Here is a 25,486-nt window from a genome sequence, read left to right as displayed (position 1 = left end):
TATTTGTTCAACTAACATTTATTTATGTACAAAAACCATTAAATCACAATTTTTATATCAGGAACGTCACTTTTCTAGATCTTGTACATGTTGAATTTAAAGCAGATACTCAAAGTAACAATTACTAAATCCTAGTAAAACTCATTGCATGTGCATTGTGCATGCCTTTTAAGCAACAAAAAAGCGATTTTCAAAGTTTCCCGGAGAATGCTTGCCTTTCAAAAATGGTAAAGGTACACTGCATTTGGAGCATATTTATATATACATATATACACAAGAATATATAAATATATCCTATAAATATATCTTCACTATACAGGTAACAGAAATGTAGTTATTTCCCTAGCCAAGATCCTGTATACCAGCAGCAACAAGTTGTCTACATAACCAATCAAGTCCATCCTGAAGCCCGCCTCCAGATTTAGCATCACAAGCCTAAAAATTTAATTTTAATACAATTAACTAATTAAACGATATCAGTGATTTCATATTTGAAATATTTGGTGCCCAAAAAACACATTTAAGGTAGAAAACCTAAAATCATGGGATTTAAAAAAAAACCTTTTTGGTTAACTTTAAGTTCTGTGCTTTTTGTAGATGCAACAAAATATATTTTTTAATAAACCTTAATTGATTTGTCAGCTTTAGCTATTAAAGATAAGGTTACAACTATCGCGGAAAATTATGAAAAATTTGCTCTAAAATACCTTTTTAAATTTAAAAAGTAGGTCTAATATTCGAAAATGTGCTGGGTCTCTTTTCTAAAGTTTTAGGAAAAAGATTAAAATATAATTTTGTGTCATTTATCTTCAAATTTCCAACTATAATCTATATTTCATTTTTGTTGACTGTATTCTTTATTTAATATAATCATGAATCTAGACTATAATTGCCGAACATTATGCCTACTTTTGAACGTTAAACGAGGTTTAGTACACTAAAAAGCTTTAACACATCTTTGGAATAGAGACCGTGAACATTTTCGAATATTAGGCCTACTACTACTTTTGAGGGTTAAACGGCATTTTGGAGCAAAATGTATTATCAACCCCCCCCACCTCCCCCTTTTATAGGCATTGTATCTGCTAACAACACTTTAAAGTACAAAAAAAGACGTCCAGAAGACTTCTTTCATAGAGGTGAAATATTTATCACTTTGAATATATATCAAATCTGTGATATTTCAAATAAGGGTTAACCAAAAAATGTTAAAACAGGAAGCTCAAAGAACAAGAGCTCCACCTAGTCATCTACCTTTCTTTGTTCTACCCCTACCTCTCCCTTCTGCCCTTTTTCTTTTTCTAACCGGCGAGATAGAAAGCATGAAATTAATTATCCAATTTGTGCTCTTCACTTTCCTTCTTTAAAACTAAATAGTTGTACTTGTATTCAATTTAACTTTCTGGGATCCGACACCTATCTACCTAATAAGTACCTGAAGATGCCAGGACCGACCGCAACAAAGTTTATAAAGAGAAAAATTATCAGTTATCTCCTCTATAGTTAAACACCCCGAGATATCCTAAAACAGAGATATGAAACGAACGATTGGGATTTTAGTATCCCGGACCAAATCGAGAGTAAAAGTCAATAGTAAAAACTATAACCAACATTTAATAATCATGACGAGAACACCAATTTCATTATTAAATTATTTTCTGAAATCAAAATTATTAAAGGAGTTCTTTTCTATTAAAACACTTGACCGCTTCCAAGACAAATCCAGCCTTTTCATTTTCGAACATATCCTGAATTAGAATCATTGTTGTGTTTTTGAGACAAAACCCACTTTTCTGTTTTGAGTATAATCCACAATTCAAAACAAAACTCACTTTCATAACTGACAAAGTTGTAATAAAAAAAAAATTCTTATGAAGCCTAAATTAACTGCTGAATTATTTCTAGAATCTAAGATCAATGTTGAATCTAGATTTCTTTATTTTATCCGTTAAATAAAAGAATATAAAGGATTTCTTTTCCAGCATTTAAAAAAAAAACAATTTCCCGCAATTCTGGTTTAGTCTATATATTGTATGAACAAAATAATATTATTATTTTGATTTCTCAATGCCGTAATAATTCTAAAATTATAAAAGAACTGGTTGTCTTTTTTTTCTATTTTGTTTACCTTATCAATTTTTTGTTTGTTACGAAAGCGCGTAAATGCTTGCATGAAAATTGACATTGTTATGAGTTCGAGTAATTATCTCAAAACCAGTATATTCTCCCAAAACACACCATGAACTGAAATGCGGTAATTGTTTCAAAATATGTTAGAAAATGAAAACAAATATCATTAAAAACAAATACTTACAACTTATTATTAGTTTAAAGTTGGAATTTATTGTTTCAATATATAGTTTTAGCCATTTTTAATAAATTGGTGTAGTTTTGTTTTATTCGGCTTGGATATAAAGACATTATATACTCTTGAAAAAGATAACTTTGCAGATTTGGCCCATTTCTAACACTCAGTGTCAGAAATGGGCCCAGTAACTGTTAGTTTTGGAACTAATTTCCACTGCAAAATTGTAAACGATGTCGATAAACGTTGAGAAATTTTGCCTAGTCATACTTCAAAAACTTTCCATATTTTGTATTAAGATGTGTTGCCTGTTTATTTGCGAGGATAAGCAAAGATGCATCTTTTAATTCCTTCTCTGAAAGAAGTTTCACAAGTTCATTTTTAGACTCAAGAAGCCTCTTCTGATCCGAAGCATCCAGGACAAATATCACTGCCTTAAATTTAATTTCGAAATAAAGTTCAAAAATATTTCAAGCAGATTTATTTTTTCTTAAAATTTGGTAAGGTTTGCTTTATAAGAAATAGTAATTAAGAACCACTAGATAAAAAAAAAAAGAATAGGGGAACATTAAACTTTCTTGTCACATCTTTATTTATTTGATTCATTACTCCTGAAGGGCAAAAGGAAACAGAAAAGTTAAAAATGGGTGATAACTTATGAATATGAATAAGTTTATTTTTTAAACTTGTTATGTACAGAGGACCACAAATTAAAGTAAAAATAGTAAGCACATATTCCATTTTTTTTTATCTCACCTGGGTATTAAGGTAATAGTGCTTCCAAAGAGGTCGAAGTTTATGCTGTCCACCTACATCCCAGAGAGTAATCTTCACATTTCTAAATTCTAGACTTTCAACGTTAAATCCTATTGTTGGAATGGTTGGTACAAATTCTCCCTGCTTAAGTTTACAGAGAATCGCCGTTTTTCCAGATCCGTCCAGGCCCAGAGTGACCACCCTCATCTCAATTTTGGGACCAATATGTACTCTGTTATCTTTGGTAAACGTGATGGGAATACCAGGGTCTAGATTTAACTGCTCTGGGCAAAGGACCGAAAATTGTTGTTGCTGATTTTCTACACTTTCTAAAAGATTATTTATCTCCCGAGAGGCTAAAAGAACTCTAGCATCATCCTGCCTGGCAACTCGATCACACTGTATACATACTTCTGCAACCTAAAATTTAAAACAAATGCTCTCTTTCTAATTTTTAAATTCACGAAAATAAACTACGATCCATACAATTAAACAGAAATATAAAAAATATAAACAAATTCGAGTATATTTTTTACTAGACAATTTAAATCGGTTAATACAATAGAGTTGAAATGAAATCTAGTAGGTCACTGACATTCCATTAAGTTTCACTATATCTACTTTATCAATATTTCATTTACACGTCAGATATAATTATAAATAATACAACTTCAATAAAATGTAGTTGTATTAAAGGAAGTGACTAGAAAAGTAGCGTAGTTAAGCTTAGAGTGAGGTAGGATTCATTTGATGTTTTTATTAAAATGTTTTCCTTTTTCACAGAAAGACGTTTCAAAGACGGACATTTCATAGATAAAAAATCATAGATAGGACATTTCATAGATAAAAAATTATAGATAGGACATTTCATAGATAAAAAATTATAGATAGGACATTTCATAGATAAAAAATTATAGATAGGACATTTCTTAGATAAAAAATTATAGATAGGACGTTTCATAGATAAAAAATTTCATAGATAGGACTTTTCATAGTAAGGGCATTTCATAGTAAGGGCATGCATAGGCAGGGCAGATTTTTCATAGACAAATTTGTGTCACAGTTTTAGATAGATATATTTTAGATAACAATGAATATAAATATTTTGTTCTGCATGTGCGTATCTCAACTTCAAGATATAATGAAAATATATGTTATCAGTTTAAAATATGAATAATAAGTGAATACAAATCAGAAATATTAAAGGAAGAACAGGGTATAATTTATTAGATAAGATAAGTAATCTTGAGTAAGGATTTTATTCCGTAAAAATTTGCTTTTATTTAACTTTGCAATATTTTTATTCTAAAAGAAAATATAAGGAAAAAACTAACAAAAAGAAATCACGATCGCTTTCGGTCCATTTTATTAATATATTTCTCTCAGGGTCAAAATTTGGTATGATGTAAGAAAAGCAAATGTTTAAAATAAATAACTTTGAAATTTGTAAAATTCTGAATGACATTTGCTTTCCAACGATACCAAAATTATGAAATATGTTCAATATTATTTATGCTTTTATACGAGATAAAACTCGTATCCACTGATAAATTATGCAGTGCTACTCCGAACACTGATTAACTTAAATATAAGTGTACCTGCGATAATACCGTCGCTATATCCTCCTCCTGCTGTCGTATACTGCAAACACGTTCTCGAACATGAGTGTCAACTACAGTAAGTGCTGCCACTTCCTGGGCGCACAGCTGGTCTCGTAAAGACTGGAAATATGCGCGAACACGAGTTCTTGCGCACTCAGCAGTTCCACTTTCATGTTCCATGCTGGGCTCATTAAAATGTGATTCTATTCCCTTTATTTCAACCAGAGCCTTCAACAAACATTATTAATGAAAAGAAGTTCGTCAATATATCTACGTGTTTTACATTGTACATAATACACATTATATTTATTATCTAAAACATATTAAAAACATATATTTGGCATAGAATGCCGTAGCCAATGCCATTCAGACAGTATGCCTAAGGACTAAGAGGCAGATGGGTTATCAGCTCAGTTTTAAGCCAAGATCAAGTGGTACGAGTTTTTTCTAGGACAATTTAGGAGACCTATATACAATATAATTTCGATACAACCTTATAATTTTTCCAGTTACATGGTGGAGCAGCAGGAATATGGGTTAAAAGCAGTTTTTTACCTGTTCTAGTCTTCTGTTGGCTTCACTCATATCTTCCATGAATTTTTTCATTTTCAGAACTGCTCCGGCCATTTTAACCCTTGACAAAACTCAAATGAATCGTCACAACAACGTCAAAGCGAATTATTCTTTCCTCTAAACATGTCAAGAATAATGTTAAGTAGATTGTATTCAATTCGTAAATATCATCTAAAAAGTATCACCTCTGAAACGGCTGGACATTTTTTAGATAATATTTAAGTACGCAATCGCACAATTTACAATACACATTAAACATGACCAAACAACTCTTAAAAAACTAAACAAAAATAGACCTGACTGATTCGGCTTCCAGTTCCAAAAGATTATGTTTATGACCTTTATGACGTCCATAATCCTAAACATCAAATGTATGGCTTGAAAAATAAATCCATGATATCGATACAAGTAATTAAGCTAAAATATGAACTACCTTGCATATATAGCACATCAAGGGGGCCGCAGAACATTCCTCCTGGAGACATGTAAACTCCATTACATGACTAGTATGGTAAGGACAAATAGGCTTCTCACGCGGCTTCTCGCTTAAAGGGATTTTCCTGTGCTTAGCTAGTGTCCTAAAGAACGAAACGAAGAACAGTCAGAGTGACCAACAAAAAAGTGAATGAATTATAAATATTATTATTTTTATCGAAACTTGTCAAAATTAAGGCTAGATGTGGTTTTTTTAATGAAGTACAGACCTTCCCTGAACAGGAGTTAGGGTTACAAAATTGTTAAAATTGTGAATTAACCCTTGAGGACCCTATCTATATATAAATTTGGCTTGTCTGTCTGTCTGTTTGTTTGTTTGTTTGTATCCAATAAACGTCAAAACGGCTGAACCGATCGGGCCCAAATTTTTTGTGGGACATCTAGGGACTCCAGGGAAGGTTTATGAATCATCAAAATTTCAAATATTTGTCTCCATCAAAATTCGATCGTCATTAAATTTTTTAAAATTTTGAAAATCCGCGAATTATTTTTTGTTTTGTTTTACGATGTACACAAAGAGAACATGTTCACAATTAATTTAGAAGATGGGCGCGAAGCGCCCTCTAAGGCTAGTATAAAATAAAGGCCTACCCTTCTTTGACTTTAAATTAGGTTATCAAACCTCTAGGACACGCTTAAATGGATAAAGTTTGAGTCTACAGATTAGATATTTAGGCTGTAACAAGCAACATAAACGGGCTCCGGGAGAAAGCTTATAGCGTCCAACATATTATCTGATGGAGTATTAGCTGGTGGGAAAAATTAATTAGAATAAGTATATCCATTTTTTGGGATAAATATTACTATTTAAGCCCGGCTTCTGGCCGAATGTAGCGGGTGGTTACATATATTTCTATATTTGAATGTTGTGCAAAATTCAATTAGAAAATAGATTTTAATTATCAAAATACAAAAATAAATATTTCAAAAATTGTCATTTGTTGTTAGATTGATAAAACAAAGTGACAGTTGGCCATAGGTAAGCAATTATGAGGTGTAAATCTTGGGGTTAATAATTGATCTCCATCTTATGTAGAGTGAAGACCTACGAATTAATCAAATTCCTGTTACCCCAAAAATGAAGAGATGCACTTACTAACTTAAATCTAGGAATTTTCATTTCTTTCAATTAGAGATGTAACCGGGTTCACTTGGAACGCTTTTATCATGGTGAATAACCTCGACATCATTTATAAAGGATCAAAATTATCTGAATTTTAGTTCTATTCCTTGTGAGTAAAATATACCTGGTTGAATGGGTTTGTTCCGCGCAGAGCTCACAAAGATGTGTACCACAAACTGTACAGTACAGCACTGCCAGGTGATTTTCTACTTCATCACAGGTCACAGACAACTAAAAGTATTGCAAATCAGGCATTAGTCAGTGTCAAATCAAAATAAAAGAGAAATTTAATAATCAAAATTATTTGCTGCCAGTTTTTTCTTCATCAATTAGGCTGAAATCTCTAGAGTTAAATAACTTTTGGGTCTATCAAATTATATACGTATAAATATTATGATATAGAAACAATACCTCCCTTTCCTTTTCCAGGAAAGCTGTGGAAAATGAATTCAAGTTTTCCTCACACTGGATTCGTTCAATCAGTTCTATAAGAGCAAAATTCTTTTTCAACTCCCATACTCCATTGTTTCCGAGCAAGGTCTGTTGCCGATCAAAGGGACACTAAAAGAAAATAATTAATAACGTGTTTTATCGCCAATATGCAATACAATATTCCAAAATAAAGTATAATTATCGATACCGATATAAAACCCTCAGCTGGGAGTTTTGAAAGACAAGCGTGACAAAGTGTGTGTCCACAAAAAAGAAGACGAGGAATTTTGTCTCCGTGCAATCCAAAAACCTCCTCACAAACCCTACACTCCAGTACCTAAAAATTTCGATTTTTAAATTCAAATAGATCATGAACTAACAAGTTAAATTATCATGATGACATTATAAGTAATTAGTAATTTATCTAATTATTGAATCAGAACTTTCCGTGAATACATATTAACAGTAAACACGTCATATTTAATCTGCTATATGATCAAACCAAACCAGCAAACCCGAACACGAGATAAATTTTGTGCTTAAATAATATTCATTAATATCAAACACTATTATAGCCCTTTTAGTGCCATAAATATTTTAGACAGTTTCCTCTAATCACCAAAAAGCTGGGTTCGTCCGCGTCGACTTCCCTTACTAGTCAATGCTAATTCCTGAATTTAACTTACGCTAGTCTTTTTTGCCATAAGATTCCTATTCCCAGACATCAAGCGCAGCTCTTCCATTCTTTCTTGAAATACAATAGTTGAGATTACTCTCATATAAAAAAGTAAATAAAAACTATTAAGATTAATCAATATATTTCAACCCAGCCAGCAACCTGATACTTTATTTAATTTATAACCCAAGCAAGACTGAATATGCAATTATTTGTATGATATAATATCTAAACTAGAAAAATATAAAAATATCACAGAGTATAGACAATAATTAAATAGCAATAATTATCAATATTATGTACAAAACAATTATGCAAACAAGCTAGCACAAATAGCCATTGTTATCCACCAGCCTTTTGATTTTTTCAGGAAATGTTTCCTAGTATGACAGGAATCATTCGTCTACCACCCTGATAACAAGTTTTCCTTTAGCTCCTTTAGAGTGAATAATATCATGGTGGACCTGTTGAACTTCATCCATTGTATACTCCTAGAAAAGGTGTAATTAGTATTTAAACTAGGACAAGGGAGGGGGTGCAGGCCATCCATGAGCCCCGCAAACTGACCTCCGGAGCCTCCTGATTTACAGAATGGCCTCCTAGCCAATCAAAATCGTCTCCGAGTCTCATGCTACGTCTGACAGGCTCCCCAACTCTGTCTCACGTCCAGCAATTCTATATCCAATAACAAAAATTTGGCTTTTACATCCACAAAAGCCTTTTTTTTCGAAAAAAACTCACCAAGTTTTTAATAGAACATTAACAATAGGTTAACAAGTCTACTTTTATTAAGATTAAGACTTCTTATTTTGTTTTTCTAAATTTCACAAATTCCTTAACTATTGCATCTTTATATAAAGAAAAGATTTTACATCATTTCACAGGTGTATCATATAAAAATCTAATTAAACTACCGCGAATTCACAAAACAAATTAGTTATTGAGAAATACTTAGATTTGTGCTTTGATTGTATTTCATTATTCAAGTTTTCCCAAAAACTCCAATGCTTTGTGAATTTGTGGTATTAGATTTGTACATGATGCACCTGTGAGTGTGAAATTTGATCAAATTTGTCTTTTTCTATCTAAAGCTGCATTAGTTCTGCACAAGTTTAGGAATTTGTGAAATTTAGAAACACAAAATTAGAAGTCTTAATCTCAATAAAAGTATACTTTTTAACACAAATTGTTAATTTACCTTTAAAGACTTGATGAACATGTTGAAATTTTTCGGAAAAAGGCTTTTGGTGGATGTAAGAGCCAAATATTTGTTATTGGATATCGAATTGCTGGACGTGAGACAGAGTTGGGGATCCTATCAGACGTAGCATGATGCTTGGAGACGATTTTGATTGGCTAGAAGGCCATTCTGCGTATCAGGAGGCTCCGGAGGTCAGTTTGCGGTGCTAATAGATGCTCTACACCCCCCTCCCTACTAGAACGGGGTGTTGGAAAATTTGAGTCCATGCTTTATTAACTGAAACTCAAAATATTTTAAACACAACAAAGAAGATTCAAGAAAATTTAATTGAGTTGAATAAGTCTATTTTCTTGTCCCTAGTATAGCTTCGAAACTCTAGACAGGTGAGTGAGTTTATTTGATTTGAATAAATTCAATTTTTTCAAATTCAAAAGTTACAGGGCATGAACAGACGTTTAGACTTCTTTATAATAACTAGAAGAAACTATTAACTATAAAGGTATTTATAAGTCAATGTTAGGATTACTTGGTTTATAACAGGGTTGACCCAACCCGCCTCTATACCAGCAACAATAGCAGCACCCATCTCAGACCATTCAGCAGGTGTAGATGTTCCCAGAGCTACACCCCTAAAATAACATGATTTAAGTTACAAGGCATAATCACACAATTTTAAGAAAACTGAAAATTCACCTTATGCTAGCCTCCGGTAGCATTAGATGTCTTGGATTGATATTAACGGCTCCTCTACATCCGACTACCATGACCCTGGCACTAGGCTTCAACATCTGTAGATCGTGCCCTAGGTTTATATTGGCAAGATGCTCAATAATCACATCGAAACCAGTTCCTAGGTGTTCAACCATCTTTTTCTCATAAGACTTGTGGTTATGGTTAAAAACATGGTGCGCTCCACACCTAGACACAACATCCATACCCTCCTTAGTCCCTGCAGTTCCAACTACAGTTGTTCCCATTGCTCTAAAATATGAAGTGCTCAATAATAAAATTGATGAGGTCTGGAGAACCGGAACAAAAAGAAAAGACCAAGATGGGTAAATCTATATATTTCCTTGAAAAAAACTTTAATTTTAACCCACTTTCTGTTGTCAGATTTTGATAATTTTTAGCTTTTTAGAAAGCCTACGTCATAAGGAAACAGATTGCGCAGGTTTAGCAGAGATAATTTGCAAATTATTTGCATACAACCCGTCAAATAAAATTTGCACATTTTCAATTTTTCTTTTTTCCAGATCAGATTATTCAAAATTTTTGCATATTTGAAATGGCATGGTTATTGGTTTAGGGCTTTTCAAAAATGTATATTTTATAATATTTGGACATTATTTTTTGCAAACATGTTTCCTATAAAACTGGAGTGCCAAAAAATTTCAATTTTTTCTAATTTACAATTTTTCTTTGCAAATTCTAAAAGTAAAGCATAAGACTTTAGTGAAAAAGCTTTAAATAACATGAAACAATGATGAAAAGTGAAATTTTTCCCTCTTCAATTTTTTATATATTTTACTTAAAACAAACACAAATGGTGCACATGTGCAAAATTTCATTCAGATTCCTCAAGAAATGAAGACTGGATTCCCAAATGTATTCAAATTGGTCAAACTGACCCGCCCCTTTAGTTGAGTTGTGAACTTGGCCACAGTCTAGTTCATAAATGTTTTTGAGCAAATGAATAAAATTTAGGGATAAGAATCAAAAAGCTACCTAAAAAATTCAATTCCTTTTTAATTCAAAAAAAAAATCGTGAAAATATTTAGCTCAGACAAAACCTACCTGGCAATCTGAACAGCCGCAGTTCCGACTGCTCCTGAAGCTCCGTGGATAAGAACAACCTCTCCTGGTTTAGTTTGGGCACGAAGTATCAGCGCTTTATAGGCAGTGAAGAATGGTACTCCAAGAGATGCTCCCTAGATAGTAATTTCTATTTTAAAGGGGTGGGGGGAGGGAAACACAAAACGTAATATTTAAACAGTGTGCAAACATAACTTGGCACCATAGTAGGACGCTGATTTTTAAAAAATGTAAACTCAAGGACGTGGACGTGAATATTAGGGAGTACCATAATATAACAAAAATAAAAGGACGTTTCAGTTACAATCATTATATCATTTAGAAATTCAATTGAAATTAACGATGTTCACAATTTTTTTTTATGAATCTGAGATTAGCATCAGTGAGATCTTTACAATTGAATATATTTACTAGGTTGCGTAATTAATAATAATCAATATACGCGCCTTTACATACACGTGAAAAACAAAGATAACTCCATCAACATTCAACTTAAAGACGATTCCATCAAATGTATTTCATTCTATACCTGAGCGAAAGACAACCTCTCATGAAGCGGAAATACATATGTATCATCTGATACAACAAACTGCGCGTAGCTCCCGGTGTTAGAAGATGTTCCGGCGACGAAAACTCTATCACCAACCTTCAAGCTAGTCACAGCGTTTCCAACTTGATGCACGTATCCAGCAGCATCTTCAATGTAAAAGTAAATTCTAACTTAATTGATAGGGAGGATAGAAAATATTCAAACCATAAAACGTCACCCGAAAACATCCCTTAAGAGATTGTTTACTTATTTTAAAACATACATTGCTTAATTTTCCCACTTTCTTAATCATATTACTGATCAAAAATGTTTGGACCAGAATAATATATCTTCTGCAGAAGAACTTTGTATTTTATTGATTACAGAAAAAGGTCCATTAAATCGTGTCTTTAGAATAATTGGTCATTAATTTTTCGAGTTGATATTGAGTTGATATTCGTGATCTTACTCACGGACATCTTTTCGTGCTTCGTAGTGCTCCTATTAAGAAAATAGGTTTATTAAATGTATATTAAAAAACGTTAACAATCCCTTCAAACAAGCATCCATAGTATTATATTGCATATGCATGAAAAAAAAATTTACTGACTAATTTTAGAAAAACAAAATAAGTTGCATAATGAAACACACTGAAGCCGGGGGTGATCCAAGGGGCAAAATATCAACCAAAAACTGCAAAATTCTTTTTACTCTCTTAACCCAAATCTGAACTATTGAAAAGAGAGATTATAAAAATTTCCTGATTTCTGAATGGTTCATCAAATTTTAGCAAAGAATAAGCGAAAAAATAAGACAACAAATTTGAAAATTCTGCTATGTTAAAATAATTCAGTAAATCTTAAGGGAAAGACCTGGATCCTTATACGGATCCTGTACCGCATCAAAATTAAATGGATCCTGATTATTATGACTAAATTCTATTAATGCAAAACAAAAAAGTTACATTAGTTTTCATATCAAACTGGAAGTAAATTTCTAATCTGATCCGGATCCTGAGCACAACTTTAATTAGAGGATCAGTGGATTTCTACCGCAACAGTACTTCCACCCACGAAAAAATGAATATCTTTTTTAGCACTAAATTTCTAAATTTAGCACTTACCAGGGTTACCCACAAAGGATGAGACTATAAAGACAGGAAAATCTTAAAATATGACGACCTCAAGCTTAAATTAAGTTTTATGCCTTAGATATAGTGATCTATTGGCTTATATAATGATTTGACAAACAAACAAACAAGTTCACAGTTCATGAATATGAGTAAACAGACAGTATAAATTCCGTACAATCGTCTCTGAAGTCTCATCCTTTGTGGGTTACCCTGTAGCATCAAAGTCAAGAATAATTTGAAATATTTGACCAACAAACATTTACCTGAGCCAGGGGTGTATGGAAGCTCAGGGAGACGTGAATATTGCCCTTCCCTAATATAGGTTTCAACAGGGTTTACTCCAGCAAAGAGAACCCTAACTAGTACCTAATTAATTATAAATCTAAAATAATGTCGATGTCTTTAGTGACAGGAAATGACCAAAAAAAACGTGCATAAAATGTTAGGTGTAGGGATAGGAGGTTAAGAATGGGGTAAGGGGTTCATTAGTTATCCACCTGGTTCTCCTTTAGAGGGGGAATAGGAACATGTTGTTCTAGACTCAAGACTTCAGGGCCACCAAATCTGTGAACCCGAACTGCCTTCATGGTTGGAACTGACATATTAAGGGCAGAAAATGAGTTGATATTCACGTACTGACCAGAGCAGGGATCATATATCTAGGGAGGAGAAATTAGTGTATCAAAATATCTGAAATTTAAGAAAAGGTGAATCTTAAAACAGAAAAAACTTTTCTACTATAATCGGATTGAACAGTACTTCAGTAATTTAATAAGTTTAAAAATTCAAACTCAACAGAAAATCCCCTCTGACATTAGATTATTTTCTGGATTAAGATTAGTGACCCAATTACATCATTTTTGTGAGTTTAAAAAGTTTTGGTCAGTAAATATTTTATCGATCGATTTAATGCGATTTATTCCATCTTGACTTGAAATAGATCTTTTCTATAGTCCTAAGAATAATGTATTTACGTGGGTTAATTCCGTCCGTCCTCTTGCAAACCCTTTTTTGACACTGACATTTGACAAAAATGCAGTTTGTTTATTTTTCCACTGAATTGGTTGAGAACTCAAGTTTAGATAAAGAAACAGTATATTTTTTTTTATCTTGCTCACAATGCCGCTAGGTCTTCATTCTAAGAACCTGGGATACTCAATAAAAAAATATTGACACACAGACACAATAGTCAAATACCTGGGAAAAAGAGTGCGGAGCAGATACGAATGTTGGAGACAACATTTTGAAGATGTTCTGAAATTTCATTTACACAATTTACAGCTTGGAGCTGGTAGATATTGAAATTTTTTCTGACCCCTGGCCTGCATCGTGTGGTATAGTGAGGTTTAAACTAATCCGACTTTCAATTATAAACTTTTAAGCGATCCCCTTCAACAATGAAAGGGGGAAACAAAACAAATACTTAAACCCCTAATATCTAAACCGTTCACAAGGAAACACATGCATGAAAATACTTCGATCTCAAAAAGAGAATTTGATCTAAATTTTTATGAAAGTACAGACTCTCTTTAAATCAATAAAAACCCCGGTCTTATACAAAATATAATATTCTTAAAATATGAAAAAAGAAAGGATTTTTAAAAGAAAACGAAATGGATATTATGAAGATAATTCCATACTATATCATGTATTATGGCGTTATGAATTTAATGAAACATGTGCCCGAACATAATCGGAAATAACGTAATAAAAAATTGACAACAGTACATTCATTTAATAATACATTCATTCATCTCAGAATCACACTATTCTAACCAGAACCAGATGGGTTCAAGGCTGGATACTTAAACTGTAGGTTTCTCCTCAATCAAAGGGTTGAACGGAAATATCCAATATTTTAATGACAAATATTGGTTGTTTCCATTTTCTTTGACGGATTTACATTGAAATAAGCATAAAGATATTCACAATATACGTTATTTAAACAAACTTTTAGCAGGTTCTGACATTGTATCAAAAGGATATTGTTACTCAAATGAGATGAACAGAACAGGTCATTGAAAAAGAACGGGGGATTTGTATTAGAAGAATTAGAAGAAGTGAGGATAAGAAAGATAAAACAGGAAAAGAAAAGATACAATAAAGTAAAATCTAAGATGTAAATTGTATACAAAGTAGAAAACAGGTTGAGAACAAATATGAATTTCCAAAACATTGTCTTAAAACTTTTTGAATATCAGATGTCAGTTCACAATGGAGAAAGCAAGACAAAGTTAAAATTAATAGAGGTTGTGCTGTGGATTGTTGCCTGGACTTCGTGCCCTGAATCACTAACTTATTTCAAGAGTTGCCGAGCTAAGCTATTTGATAGTTAGTGGTTTCTAAGAATTTTGCAAGGATATCTAAAATTAGCCACCCTTTAGTGTATAAAACTCAAGTGTCAATTCAGCAAGATACTAGGTTTGCTGACTGGAATAGTAGTTTGTATGTATGCGATAATAAATTCCTCATGATAATGAAATACAAGCCTTTTCCAGGTATGAATATAAGGCTGAAAACTGATGCACTATATAAATGTAGTTTAGTATTAACAGTTAAAAATTTTGCACAAAAAATGGTGTCTTTTAATAAGAGTCGTTCGCTTTAGGTCGATTTACACCATACTTTCTCAGAAAAGTGAATTTATAAAAATAAAATTGGATTTCAATTTAGATATTCGATATATGAGCTTAAAGTCTGTGTAGAAAATATCGATTTTCTGTCGCTAATGGAAGTTTTCCACTGAATCAAGTGGTCACAAGTCATAAATCTCTATTTTTAAAATAAAAAAATATCAAATGCTTGCTTAAAACTTGTTTAGGGTAAAAATGTCTGAATTGGATATACATTCTGCAGACTCGTATTCGTCGTACTACAGGACATTTCACTAATTTATAAATCAGGAAATAAACTAACGGGCTCCGAAAGATAGAGACTATGTTTGGTGTATGAATCTATCCGGGCAGAAGTTTAGATTAAGAGATATTGACGCTAGAGTTACTAGGTTTGCACTTGGTATTAATACAGTAGTTCAAAAGAGAAGTTGCTGGAGAGGTTTATCAAACCATGTGATGTACTCAAACTCGGAGAATCTCCAGGTTCTTGTTGTAACAGATCGCTGAAAAAATACATTTATCTAAACAAGACTAATTATATAACTTAGGTACATTAAATATAAAAATCTATGTTTTATTGCTACTGGACACAGGAAAAATATTGAAAAAATCATTATTTTTAAAAAATGACAATCTATTGTATCTGAGGTTTATATTCAAATGTTACTGAGGTGTATATTTAATTAAACTAGCCTTAGAGTGCGCTTCGCGCCCATCTTCTAAATTAATTGTGAACATGTTCTCTTTGTGTACATCGTAAAACAAAACAAAAATAATTCGCGGATTTTCACAAAAAATTTCGTGGATTTTCAAAATTTTCAAAAATTTAATGAAGATCGAATTTTGATGGAGACAAATATTTGAAATTTTGATCATTCATAAACCTTCCCTGGGGTCCCTAGATGTCCCACAAAAAATTTGGGCCCGATCGGTTCAGCCGTTTTGACGTTTATTGGATACAAACAGACAGACAAACAAACAGACAGACAGACAAGCCAAATTTATATATAGACTAGCCTTAGAGGGCGCTTCGCGCCCATCTTCTAAATTAATTGTGAACATGTTCTCTTTGTGTACATCGTAAAACAAAACAAAATAATTCGCAGATTTTCACAAAAAATTTCGCGGATTTTCAAAATTTTAAAAAATTTAATGACGATCGAATTTCGATGAAGACAAATATTTAAAATTTCAATCATTCATAAACTTTCCCTGGGGTCCCTAGATGTCCCACAAAAAATTTGGGCCCGATCGGTTCAGCCGTTTTGACGGTTATTGGATACAAACAGACAGACAGACACCAAGACAGACAAGCCAAATTTATATATAGATTTAGTTATTAAATAACCAGGACAAAACATGTAAAAAAATATTTTATAGACCAATTTTATATTTAGGAACATATTTCTTTTTAAATAAATCATCGATGAAATAAATTGTAGAACCATAGAATTGATTATTTCATTATCAACATTATCTTTAATTTTATTTGCAGATTTCTTCAAAATGTCGTCTTCGAAATTTATATAAAGAAAACCTCCAACGAGCTACCCTAGCTGAAAGAATTTGCATAAACCTGCGAGATTTTAAAATGGATTTTCGAATAACTTATTTTCAATTATATAAGTTTATTTTTTTTCTCTACCTATTATTTAGTATAATTTAGTATCACTTTTGCACTGTTCTTTGCTTGGTGTTTTGTGTCTAGTGTCTAAAGTCTAGTGTCTAGTGTCTAGTATTTAGTTTCTAGTGTCTAGTGTCCAGCATCTGTGTCCATGTGACAAGTGACTAGTGTCCAGGTCTAGTGTATGGTATCTTCAGTCTAGTATTTAGTATTCAGTGTCTAGTTTCTAGTATTTAATGTCTAGTGTCTAGTGTATAGTATCTTGTGTCTAGTATTTAGTGTCTATAACTTTCTAGTGTCCAGCATCTGTGTCCATGTGACAAGTAACTTGTGTCCAATGTCTAGTATTTAGTGTCTAGTGTCTAGTGTATAGTATATTGTGTATAGTATATAGTGTCTACTGTCTAGTGTCTAGTATTTAGTGTCTACTGTCTATTTTCCAGCCTCTGTGTCCATGTGACAAGTGACAAGTCCAGTGTATATTGACTGGCTTATTTTTCATATTATTACCGATTCTAATTCAGACCATTGATTCATTAATTAAATGTCTCTTTTGATTTTTTGAGAGTTTGGTTCCACTGGTTCCACCGTTTGCACACTATAGCTCTGCCTCTGGTCTACTACTCTGTATATCTAGGTAGGTATAGAGATATACAGATATATCGTTACAGTTCATGATCATAGATCTCAACATTAACAACTAGAGTTCATCCTAGCACATTTTAAGGATTGAGTTGATCAGGATAAGGTTGAGGAGAAAAGTTTGGCAGAAGGATTCAGGATAAGGTTGAGGAGTAGGGTTCAGAAGGTTGGTTCAAAAGTAGGGTTTAGAGCAGGGTTTAGGATCGGGGCTTAGGATCTGGGTTTAGGAGTAGGGTTAATAGTAATGTTAAAGGTATGGTTTAGAAGCAGGGTTTAGGAGAAGGGTTTAAGAGCAGGGTTTAGGAAAGAGGTTTAGGAGTAGGGTTCAGGAGTAGAGGTTCGAGCCGGGGTTAGGAGTAGGATTAAAGAACAGGGTTTAGGAGAAGGGTTTGGAAGTAGGGTTCATGAGTAGGGTTTAGAATAAGGGTTTAGAAGCAGGGATTAGGAGTGGTTTCAGGAGAGGGGTTTAAGAGCAGGGTTTAGGAGTGGGGTTCAGGAGAAGGGTTTAGAAGTAGGGTTTAGTAGCATGGTTTAGGAGAAGGATTTACAGGTAGGGTTTATAGGAGTAGGGTTTAGGAGTGGGGTTTAGGAGAAGGGTTTAGAAGTAGGGTTCAGAAGCAGGGCTTATGAGCAGGGTTTAGGAGAAAGGTTTCGGAGTAGGGATCAGGAGCAGGGTTTAAATTAGGGTTTAGAAGATGGGTTTAGGTGTGGGGTTTAGGAGAAGGGTTTAGATGAAGGGTTTAGGAGTGGGGTTTAGGAGTAGGGTTTAAGAGCAGGGTTTAGGAGCAGGGTTTAGGATTAGGGTTTATGAGCAGGGTTTATGAGTAGGGTTTAGGCGTAGGGTTTAGGAGTAGGGTTTAGGAGTAGGGATTAGGAGTAGGGTTTAGGAGCAGGGTTTAGGAGTAGGGTTTAGGAGTAGGGTTTAGGAGTAAGGTTTAGAATAAGAAAAAAAATGTAGCCCCCCCCCCCCTGGAAAAATTCCTGAATGCGCCCCTGACAAGGAAACATCTTTACTTCATTATTTTCATCCGCGTGACTGAAAGATGACATTAGTAGAAGGTTCTGGCAAAATATTTAGTTGATTTCTCGTTCTTTAATCTACATATCAAACTATCATATCATATCAAACTCTTGAACTTTAGACTAAGACACAAAAATATAAAAGAAAACATTACAAACAGATAAAATATCTAATTTTGAAGATATGTAGATAGAAGTTTATAATTATGTCGGACCACAAAAAATACCGATTATCGATTTAATTTTGAAAAGATTAATGATACACAAGTAGAGAAAGCAACAGTAGAGAACTTTTCCCTAAGCTATTTGTCTTTTTTAATGTTTTTCAAAGTATTTATTGAATGAATTTTTGGACAACACAAAACAGTATTTAAAGAGAGTGACCGGCAATGTATGGTAGTTGAACTGAGAATGTAGTATTGTGCAGAAATTGTTTAGGATTCATTTGAGACATGTAAAACGTTTCAATGATGTATAATTACTGAGTTTGAGCTCAAAGCCGACTTTCAAAATCATCCATTTGGGTGGTTAGGATTGTTTTTTTTAAGACTATTAAATAACGATGACAAAAATGTAACAAAAATTCTACAGTAAACAATTAGTTGTTAAGAAACAGATTGAGAAAATAAAAATTTACTTTTATCATCAAAAATAAGTAATCTTGTTGGTTTCTGTAATTTTTCATTGTCCACAAACATGTTTGAGATTTTCTGGAATTTTTATTGAAAAGACGACATTCGAAGAATTTGTAGAAATTTGCGAACAAATCGTAAAGAATAAGAAATTCAATATAATAGTGAAAAAGAAATTATTGATTCTAACATTGATTTATTAACAAAATATCTATTGAAAAATATGTTACTAATCATCTATTTAGTTAACTGTAGAATTTTTGAAACATTTTTGTCGTCGTTATTAAAATTTTTTTTTTAAACCGATTCTCAAAAAGGAACCACCCAAATGGATGATTTTAAAAGTCGACTTTGCGCTAAAACTGTTATTATAGATCATTAAAACTTTTACTATGTCTTAAATGAATCCTTAAAAAAAATCCCCAATACTACATTCTCAATTCAACTACCATACATTGCCGGTCACTCCCTTTAAGACAATTCAATATTATATTTAGACAATAAAAACTGCATTTATGACAATTAGTGTAATCTTATAAATAGACAATACAAAGCTGTATTTAAGACAATAAAATCATGCAATCTTACATCATTTAAACTCATATTTAAGATTTAATCTTTTCAGATTACCGTAATAATTTTCAATATGAAGCTATTAAGCGGGTTAAGGTAATTATATTTTTCCACTTTAGTATATTAATGTTGAATACCTTTCTATAGGATTCAATATTTATCACAAAACTCAGGAGCACTGTGTTCAAAAGTCAGAACTGTGTTGTAAATCTCGGGTTCAACCTCTATCATATGAAGAAGGATTAATTTAATCCCTCAATTTGATATCCCATCGTGATTATGCCTGCAAGGATAACAATAAGGGATCAAGTATTGATCCTTAAATTTTAAAGTGCCCATATTGGATATCAAGACCAAATGTTCATGGGTTATCACTATCCTCACAAAAGCTCTGACTTAGAATCTAATATATAATAAATTTTAGAGGCGTATTGAAGTTTGTTAATATATAATTCATTTTAGAGGCGAATTGAAGTTTGTTAATATATAATAAATTTTAGAGGCGTATTGAAGTTTGTTAATATATAATTCATTTTAGAGGCGTATTGAAGTTTGTTAATGTATAATAAATTTTAGAGGCGTATTGAAGTTTGTTAATATATAATTCATTTTAGAGGCGTATTGAAGTTTGCTAATATATAATAAATTTTAGAGGCGTATTGAAGTTTGTTAATATATAATAAATTTTAGAGGCGTATTGAAGTTTGCTAATATATAATAAATTTTAGAGGCGTATTGAAGTTTGTTAATATATAATAAATTTTAGAGTCGTATTGAAGTTTGTTAATATATTATAAATTTTAGAGTGGCATTGAAGTTTGTTAATATTTAACAAATTTTAGAGTCGCTTTGAAGTGTTGTTAATATATGATAAATTTTAGAGGCGTATTGAAGATTGTTAATAATATAAAATAAATTTTAGAACCGCCATGAACTTTGTAACTCCCAAGCAGTACTCAGTTTCCAATCAGTCCCATTTCATTATTAACACTAAAACTATAAATCAGCTGGTCAAGTTCTTTCCTCCACTATCTGGGACAGAAAAGGTAAAAGTACAGTATCAAAAAAGTATTTTATGACAAATCACAAAGTCGCTTCAGTTAAACCACATGCAAACCAGGGATTCAGTTAAACCACATGCAAACCAGGGGGAAAATAGAAAACCCCTATTCAGTAGTCGACTTAAAAAAAATAGATTGTCTTCAATAAATTTGCAGATTGGGATATAAAATTTGCTAAACCATAAGTAGAAAATCTGGGTGAAAATTAAAATCTGATAAAAGGGGAAGAAAATGCAAAACTTCTGAAATCGCTTATAATTGATATATGTTCAAAAACTATTTCAGGTTTTAGATTTTGGTTGTGGTACAGGAGAAACCACATTAGCTATGGCTGAATACTAAAGTGACCGCCGTCACAATTGGAAGTTTTAAAAAAATTTGAAAAGAAACGAATTTTGAAAAAATGTAATATATAGATAATTATAATAAATGTTTAATGTCAGAGTCAAAATTTCGTTCATGTTAAAAAGCAAACTTGTCGATAAAAGAATATTGCAAAAAGCTAGGTGATGTGACGATCTACTTTTAGGAAGGTTTGGTGAGCTGGGTAATCCTGGAAGAGTTATAGGAGTCGATATCTCACAGGTTAGGTTTTTGGTTCCTTTTTATAGGTTTTTACAGGTTGTCATAGGTTTATAAAGGTTTCTAGAGGTTTCTATAGGTTTCTATAGATTTTTTAGATTTTTATTGGTTTTCAGTTCGTTTTGGTTTTTTAAAGGTTTTCGACTTTAAAAAGGGTTTTACAAAAGTCTGAGAATAATTTTCTAAATTTAAAAATTGTGTAGTATAAACATTTGTTTTTCTTGCACTATGCCAAATTTTGACCCTCAGAAAAAAGTTTGATTCGTTTATCCTTCACAATTTCTTTTATGATAAAAATATTGCAAAGCTTAATAAAAACAAACTTTAACAAAACGCAGTTTTAAAATGTTAAAAGTCTTTAAAAAAATTTTCTATGAACGAACTAAACGATTTACTCCCAGGTACCCCTTAAGAAATGGTCTGTAATGAAGTAAAAGAACCAAAAAATGAAAGAAACTGTTTTCTAAATAAACAATTATGTTGGATGTTTATAAAAAATATTCAAATCTGATCGTTTTCGCAGGATATGATTGAATACTGCAAATCAAAATACAATCTTGATAAATTGGAGTTTTTGCAGCTTGACACAGAGACAAACCAAACGAAGGTTAGATCTTTATTAATAATTAACTGAAGTGGCGTTGCCCGTGGAATTTAAATAATTTCGAATGAAAAAATATCTCGATCTTGGTAACCTGTGTTTCCTCCAACAAATTTTGATATTTATTAAATTTAAAAACCACGAATTTTTTTATGAATCCGCGAATATTTTTTGTTTTTGTTTTTTAATGTATACAAAGAGAAAATGTTCTAGATTTTTTGCAACCAGTATAGGGGAACCTTTGACCTTGTCACCTCATTTAACTGCCTTCACTGGGTCACAAACCAGGCAAAAAATATTACTTTAAAACATTTTCGGATTTAATAAAATCCACAGAATGGACGTAAATTGTGATTAGACTGGGCCAATTAGACTAAAATAAATTGCATATAGGCTTCATATGTACTTTTTTGAATAGCTTTTGGTGAGACTAAAAATTATATGATTTCTATTTAACATTCCTTAGTTAAACTCTGATTTTATCATCCCTTTATCTTTGCAAACCAATGTCGTATGCCTTTGATAGCCATGCTGAGCATTATCAGGGTTCGGGAAGGATTCAAACAAATGTAAAGGATCAAAGGGTTCGGGAAAGATTCAATCAAATTTAAAGGATCAAAGGGTTCGGGAAAGATTCAATCAAATGTAAAGGATCAAAGGGTTCGGGAAAGATTCATTCAAATGTAAAGGATCAAGGGGTTCGGGAAAGATTCAATCAAATTTAAAGGATCAAAGGGTTCGGGAAAGATTCAATCAAATGTAAAGGATCAAAGGGTTCGGGAAAGATTTAATCAAATGTAAAGGATCAAAGGGTTCGGGAAAGATTCAATCAAATGTAAAGTATCAAAGGGTTCAGGAAAGATTCAATCAAATGTAAAGGATCAAAGGGTTCGGGAAAGATTCAATCAAATGTAAAGGATCAAAGGGTTCGGGAAAGATTCAATCAAATGTAAAGTATCAAAGGGTTCGGGAAAGATTCAATCAAATGTAAAGGATCAAAGGGTTCGGGAAAGATTCAATCAAATGTAAAGTATCAAAGGGTTCGGGAAAGATTCAATCAAATGTAAAGTATCAAAGGGTTCGGGAAAGATTCAATCAAATGTAAAGGATAAAAGGGTTCAGGAAAGATTCAATCAAATGTAAAGTATCGAAGGGTTCGGGAAAGATTCAATAAAATGTAAAGTATCAAAGGGTTCAGGAAAGATTCAATCAAATGTAAAGGATCAAAGGGTTCAGGAAAGATTCAATCAAATGTAAAGGATCAAAGGGTTTAGGTAGAATATATGGGATTTTCTCATACTTGTGTGTAAAATAAAAATAGAAGAACTACGAGTACGGGATCACAATGTATATAGTTCCAGTATACTGCCTCAAACTTCGCAGTGAGACTTAAATATGTGTCTCTACTCTCTAGCCATTTAAACTGAAAAGAAAAAAATATTTTTTACTTATAACTGTAAGTGAAATTTCAAGTGAACCTCTAAAAAATATGACCAGCCCCGATTGACAACGGTACCCTTAAAAGCTTTGTCTGATCAAGTATGAATTAGATAGACATGTTTTTGTGTCTCTGTTCAGTTTCGTTTGTGACGGTATCAATTACACATTTTTCATCAGATTAAAAGGTGTCAAGGGTAACGTTATAACTCGGGCACTGCCATTTTTGTATAAAGGGTCAGTTGATGTTATGCTTATATTCCCTTTAAGTGTTTTTCGTAAACACTCCCCTTAAAGTCCCTTCCATATTGAAGAATATTTATGAAAAGCCGGATACAGTCTCATTCTTTAATTCAATACTAAAGAAGAATGGACTCTTTATCTTCCTAGTTGTATCTTCGCAAAGGACCATCTTGTGATTGTTTAAATAAGAAAATAAGAAGATAAGTAAATATCCAAAAAAGTTTTACTTTTAGGATATGAAAAATGTTGGCGTTTTACCTAATTATAGTTAAGAAAAGAAGTTTAACCGCGCTAAGAATTAATAACTGTAAAGTTCAAAAATTAAAGATTTTTAAAATTGACTTCCAACTTAATAATAATCTTAAAACGATATTTTATGACGCGAAAAAAAATGAAGAACCTGTGAGATTTAAAATCATGATTTTAAAAAGAAAAAAATCTATTGCCTTTATTGAGAACCGTATATTTCCGTCATATTTATCAAAATATTCAATCACAACATGTCTTCTTCTACACCCAGTTTAAAGGTAAATCAAAAAGAATTATTCAGTCCAAAGTATATATCTCCACCTTGGCTTTCTCATATTTTAGAATAATCCCCATCGCAGTACGTTTGAAGAAATGAAGAAAGAAGGTGAATGGGCTAATATTCTGAAGAACACAAGGCATACTTGTAATACATCCAATGTGCATTCCAGGATTTTCACATTTTTACATTTTTTAGGAAAGGGTCTGAAAAAACTTAGTTTTCAATTCTATTGGACTTGATTAAATAAAAAATTCCCCCCCCCCCCCACCCTGATTAGGTTGCCATTTTTGAAATTAATTTTACATGGTTTAATAATGAAAAATGGTGGGAAATCGATATATGATAAAGGATGGTCATTAAGGAAAATCATTTCAAATTTATAAAATTTCGTATTTGAGCTAGTTTTAGCTTTTACCATAATGCTTATTTACAAATGTAGAGCACATCTGAGATTTTTTTCAGCAGTTTTTATAGTTTTTTATTCAGCTGGCCGTGTCATAATATCCTCCAAGTAAACTCTGACTGGATGAGTAACCGAGATACAGACGGATCAGGTTAAATAAAATATCACAAAGATGTATCTTCTATATAATAAAACAAGACACTAAGTATTTTTTCGTTATAAATTTTTTTTAAACTAATCGTTTCGTTTTGAAACAAAAAAACGCCAATTATTCCACGGGCAACGCCAGGGACTTTAGCTAATCTAATATATCAAATAGGTTGTCAAGTATCTTGACAATCTATTTGTAATATATAATATATATATCTATATATAAAGAAATGGAAAAATAATCTGTGTTTTACTTATCAGATATATATATATATATATGATAAATAAACCTATTTCATTCATATCTTTGTAACCCGTAAATATACGTTCTTTAGTTCATTGACCCTAGTTGCGGTCAACTTATTTACCTGCACCTTTTATGCTTAAATATAGACAGTTCAACATAGACTATTGTTATTTAGGGATTGTATATACCCATGGATAGGTAGAGAGGACAGAGTTTGTGATACATTATAAAAATGATAAAGACTAAGGAGGAGTTTAGGCTTTTTCTACAAAAGTGGTGGCAAGCGGAGAGACCTACGAATCCAAGCTAAATGCTAGAAACTCCCAAGTTCGGAAAGAATAGTACAGTGAAATCTTTTTTAGCAGTATACAAGGGAAATGCTAGCAAGGAAAAATATACCTGAAGGGGAATTGAGACCTACAGAACAGCAGCAAAGCAGTGCTGCTACAAGTGATACAGTGAAACAGTTTTTGAAGTGGAACCCATAGTGAT

General features: G+C 32.3%; 3 protein-coding genes across 4 annotated transcripts; 1 reads left to right on the top strand and 2 right to left on the bottom strand.

Moving 5' to 3' along the window:
* LOC111702681 (E3 ubiquitin-protein ligase TRIM23) lies at positions 1–12,492 on the bottom strand. Its single transcript, XM_023474443.1, has 14 exons — positions 12,487–12,492; positions 11,804–11,807; positions 7,972–8,035; positions 7,494–7,622; positions 7,265–7,414; positions 6,978–7,084; positions 5,669–5,813; positions 5,532–5,593; positions 5,218–5,296; positions 4,660–4,890; positions 3,062–3,481; positions 2,614–2,739; positions 1,436–1,522; positions 1–435 (listed from the first exon to the last, which is right to left on the bottom strand). Exons 3-14 carry the CDS (start codon positions 8,026–8,028, stop codon positions 343–345), a joined length of 1,686 nt encoding a protein of 561 aa, XP_023330211.1. The 5' UTR covers positions 8,029–8,035; positions 11,804–11,807; positions 12,487–12,492; the 3' UTR covers positions 1–342.
* Positions 8,087–15,779, bottom strand: LOC111702682 (quinone oxidoreductase-like). Its single transcript, XM_023474444.1, has 8 exons — positions 13,833–15,779; positions 13,133–13,294; positions 12,899–13,001; positions 11,504–11,670; positions 10,957–11,090; positions 9,856–10,143; positions 9,689–9,791; positions 8,087–8,452 (listed from the first exon to the last, which is right to left on the bottom strand). Exons 1-8 carry the CDS (start codon positions 13,899–13,901, stop codon positions 8,357–8,359), a joined length of 1,122 nt encoding a protein of 373 aa, XP_023330212.1. The 5' UTR covers positions 13,902–15,779; the 3' UTR covers positions 8,087–8,356.
* Positions 15,780–19,789: 4,010 nt separating this feature from the next.
* On the top strand, positions 19,790–24,805 carry LOC111702664 (juvenile hormone acid O-methyltransferase). Of its 2 annotated transcripts, none has more exons than XM_023474418.1 (10): positions 19,790–19,837; positions 20,664–20,787; positions 21,088–21,137; positions 21,330–21,387; positions 21,908–21,991; positions 22,199–22,273; positions 23,752–23,828; positions 24,186–24,192; positions 24,257–24,330; positions 24,681–24,805. In XM_023474418.1, exons 1-10 carry the CDS (start codon positions 19,815–19,817, stop codon positions 24,751–24,753), a joined length of 645 nt encoding a protein of 214 aa, XP_023330186.1. In that variant the 5' UTR covers positions 19,790–19,814; the 3' UTR covers positions 24,754–24,805. The 2 variants fall into 2 exon arrangements, with proteins under 2 accessions (XP_023330186.1, XP_023330187.1); XM_023474419.1 differs by having other exon boundaries at positions 24,257–24,299; positions 24,681–24,748.
* Positions 24,806–25,486: the final 681 nt, after the last annotated feature.

This window comes from Eurytemora carolleeae, unplaced genomic scaffold (genome assembly GCF_000591075.1).
Source record: "Eurytemora carolleeae unplaced genomic scaffold, Eaff_2.0 scaffold7, whole genome shotgun sequence".
Lineage (NCBI taxonomy): Eukaryota > Metazoa > Arthropoda > Copepoda > Calanoida > Temoridae > Eurytemora > Eurytemora carolleeae.
The sequence above is the reverse complement of the archived record's forward strand: the minus strand, read 5'-3'. Positions and strand labels throughout refer to the sequence as shown.

What these genes read in the sequence shown, in the direction of transcription:
- LOC111702682 (XM_023474444.1), bottom strand. Translation starts at nt 13,901, where the DNA reads ATGAAATTTCAGAACATCTTCAAAATGTTGTCTCCAACATTCGTATCT. An exon ending in CCCCTCTAAAGGAGAACCAG is followed by an intron (nt 13,002 to 13,132) that starts GTGGATAACTAA and finishes ATAATTAATTAG; the next exon opens with GTACTAGTTAGGGTTCTCTT. An exon ending in GCGGCTGTTCAGATTGCCAG is followed by an intron (nt 10,144 to 10,956) that starts GTAGGTTTTGTC and finishes TTCATATTTTAG; the next exon opens with AGCAATGGGAACAACTGTAG.
- LOC111702664 (XM_023474418.1), top strand. Translation starts at nt 19,815, where the DNA reads ATGAAGCTATTAAGCGGGTTAAG. An exon ending in TAGGAGTCGATATCTCACAG is followed by an intron (nt 21,388 to 21,907) that starts GTTAGGTTTTTG and finishes TCGTTTTCGCAG; the next exon opens with GATATGATTGAATACTGCAA. An exon ending in CAGAGACAAACCAAACGAAG is followed by an intron (nt 21,992 to 22,198) that starts GTTAGATCTTTA and finishes AAAATGTTCTAG; the next exon opens with ATTTTTTGCAACCAGTATAG.
- LOC111702681 (XM_023474443.1), bottom strand. Translation starts at nt 8,028, where the DNA reads ATGGAAGAGCTGCGCTTGATGTCTGGGAATAGGAATCTTATGGCAAAA. An exon ending in TCCTGGAAAAGGAAAGGGAG is followed by an intron (nt 7,085 to 7,264) that starts GTATTGTTTCTA and finishes CAATACTTTTAG; the next exon opens with TTGTCTGTGACCTGTGATGA. An exon ending in TTATCCTCGCAAATAAACAG is followed by an intron (nt 1,523 to 2,613) that starts GCAACACATCTT and finishes TCTCTGTTTTAG; the next exon opens with GATATCTCGGGGTGTTTAAC.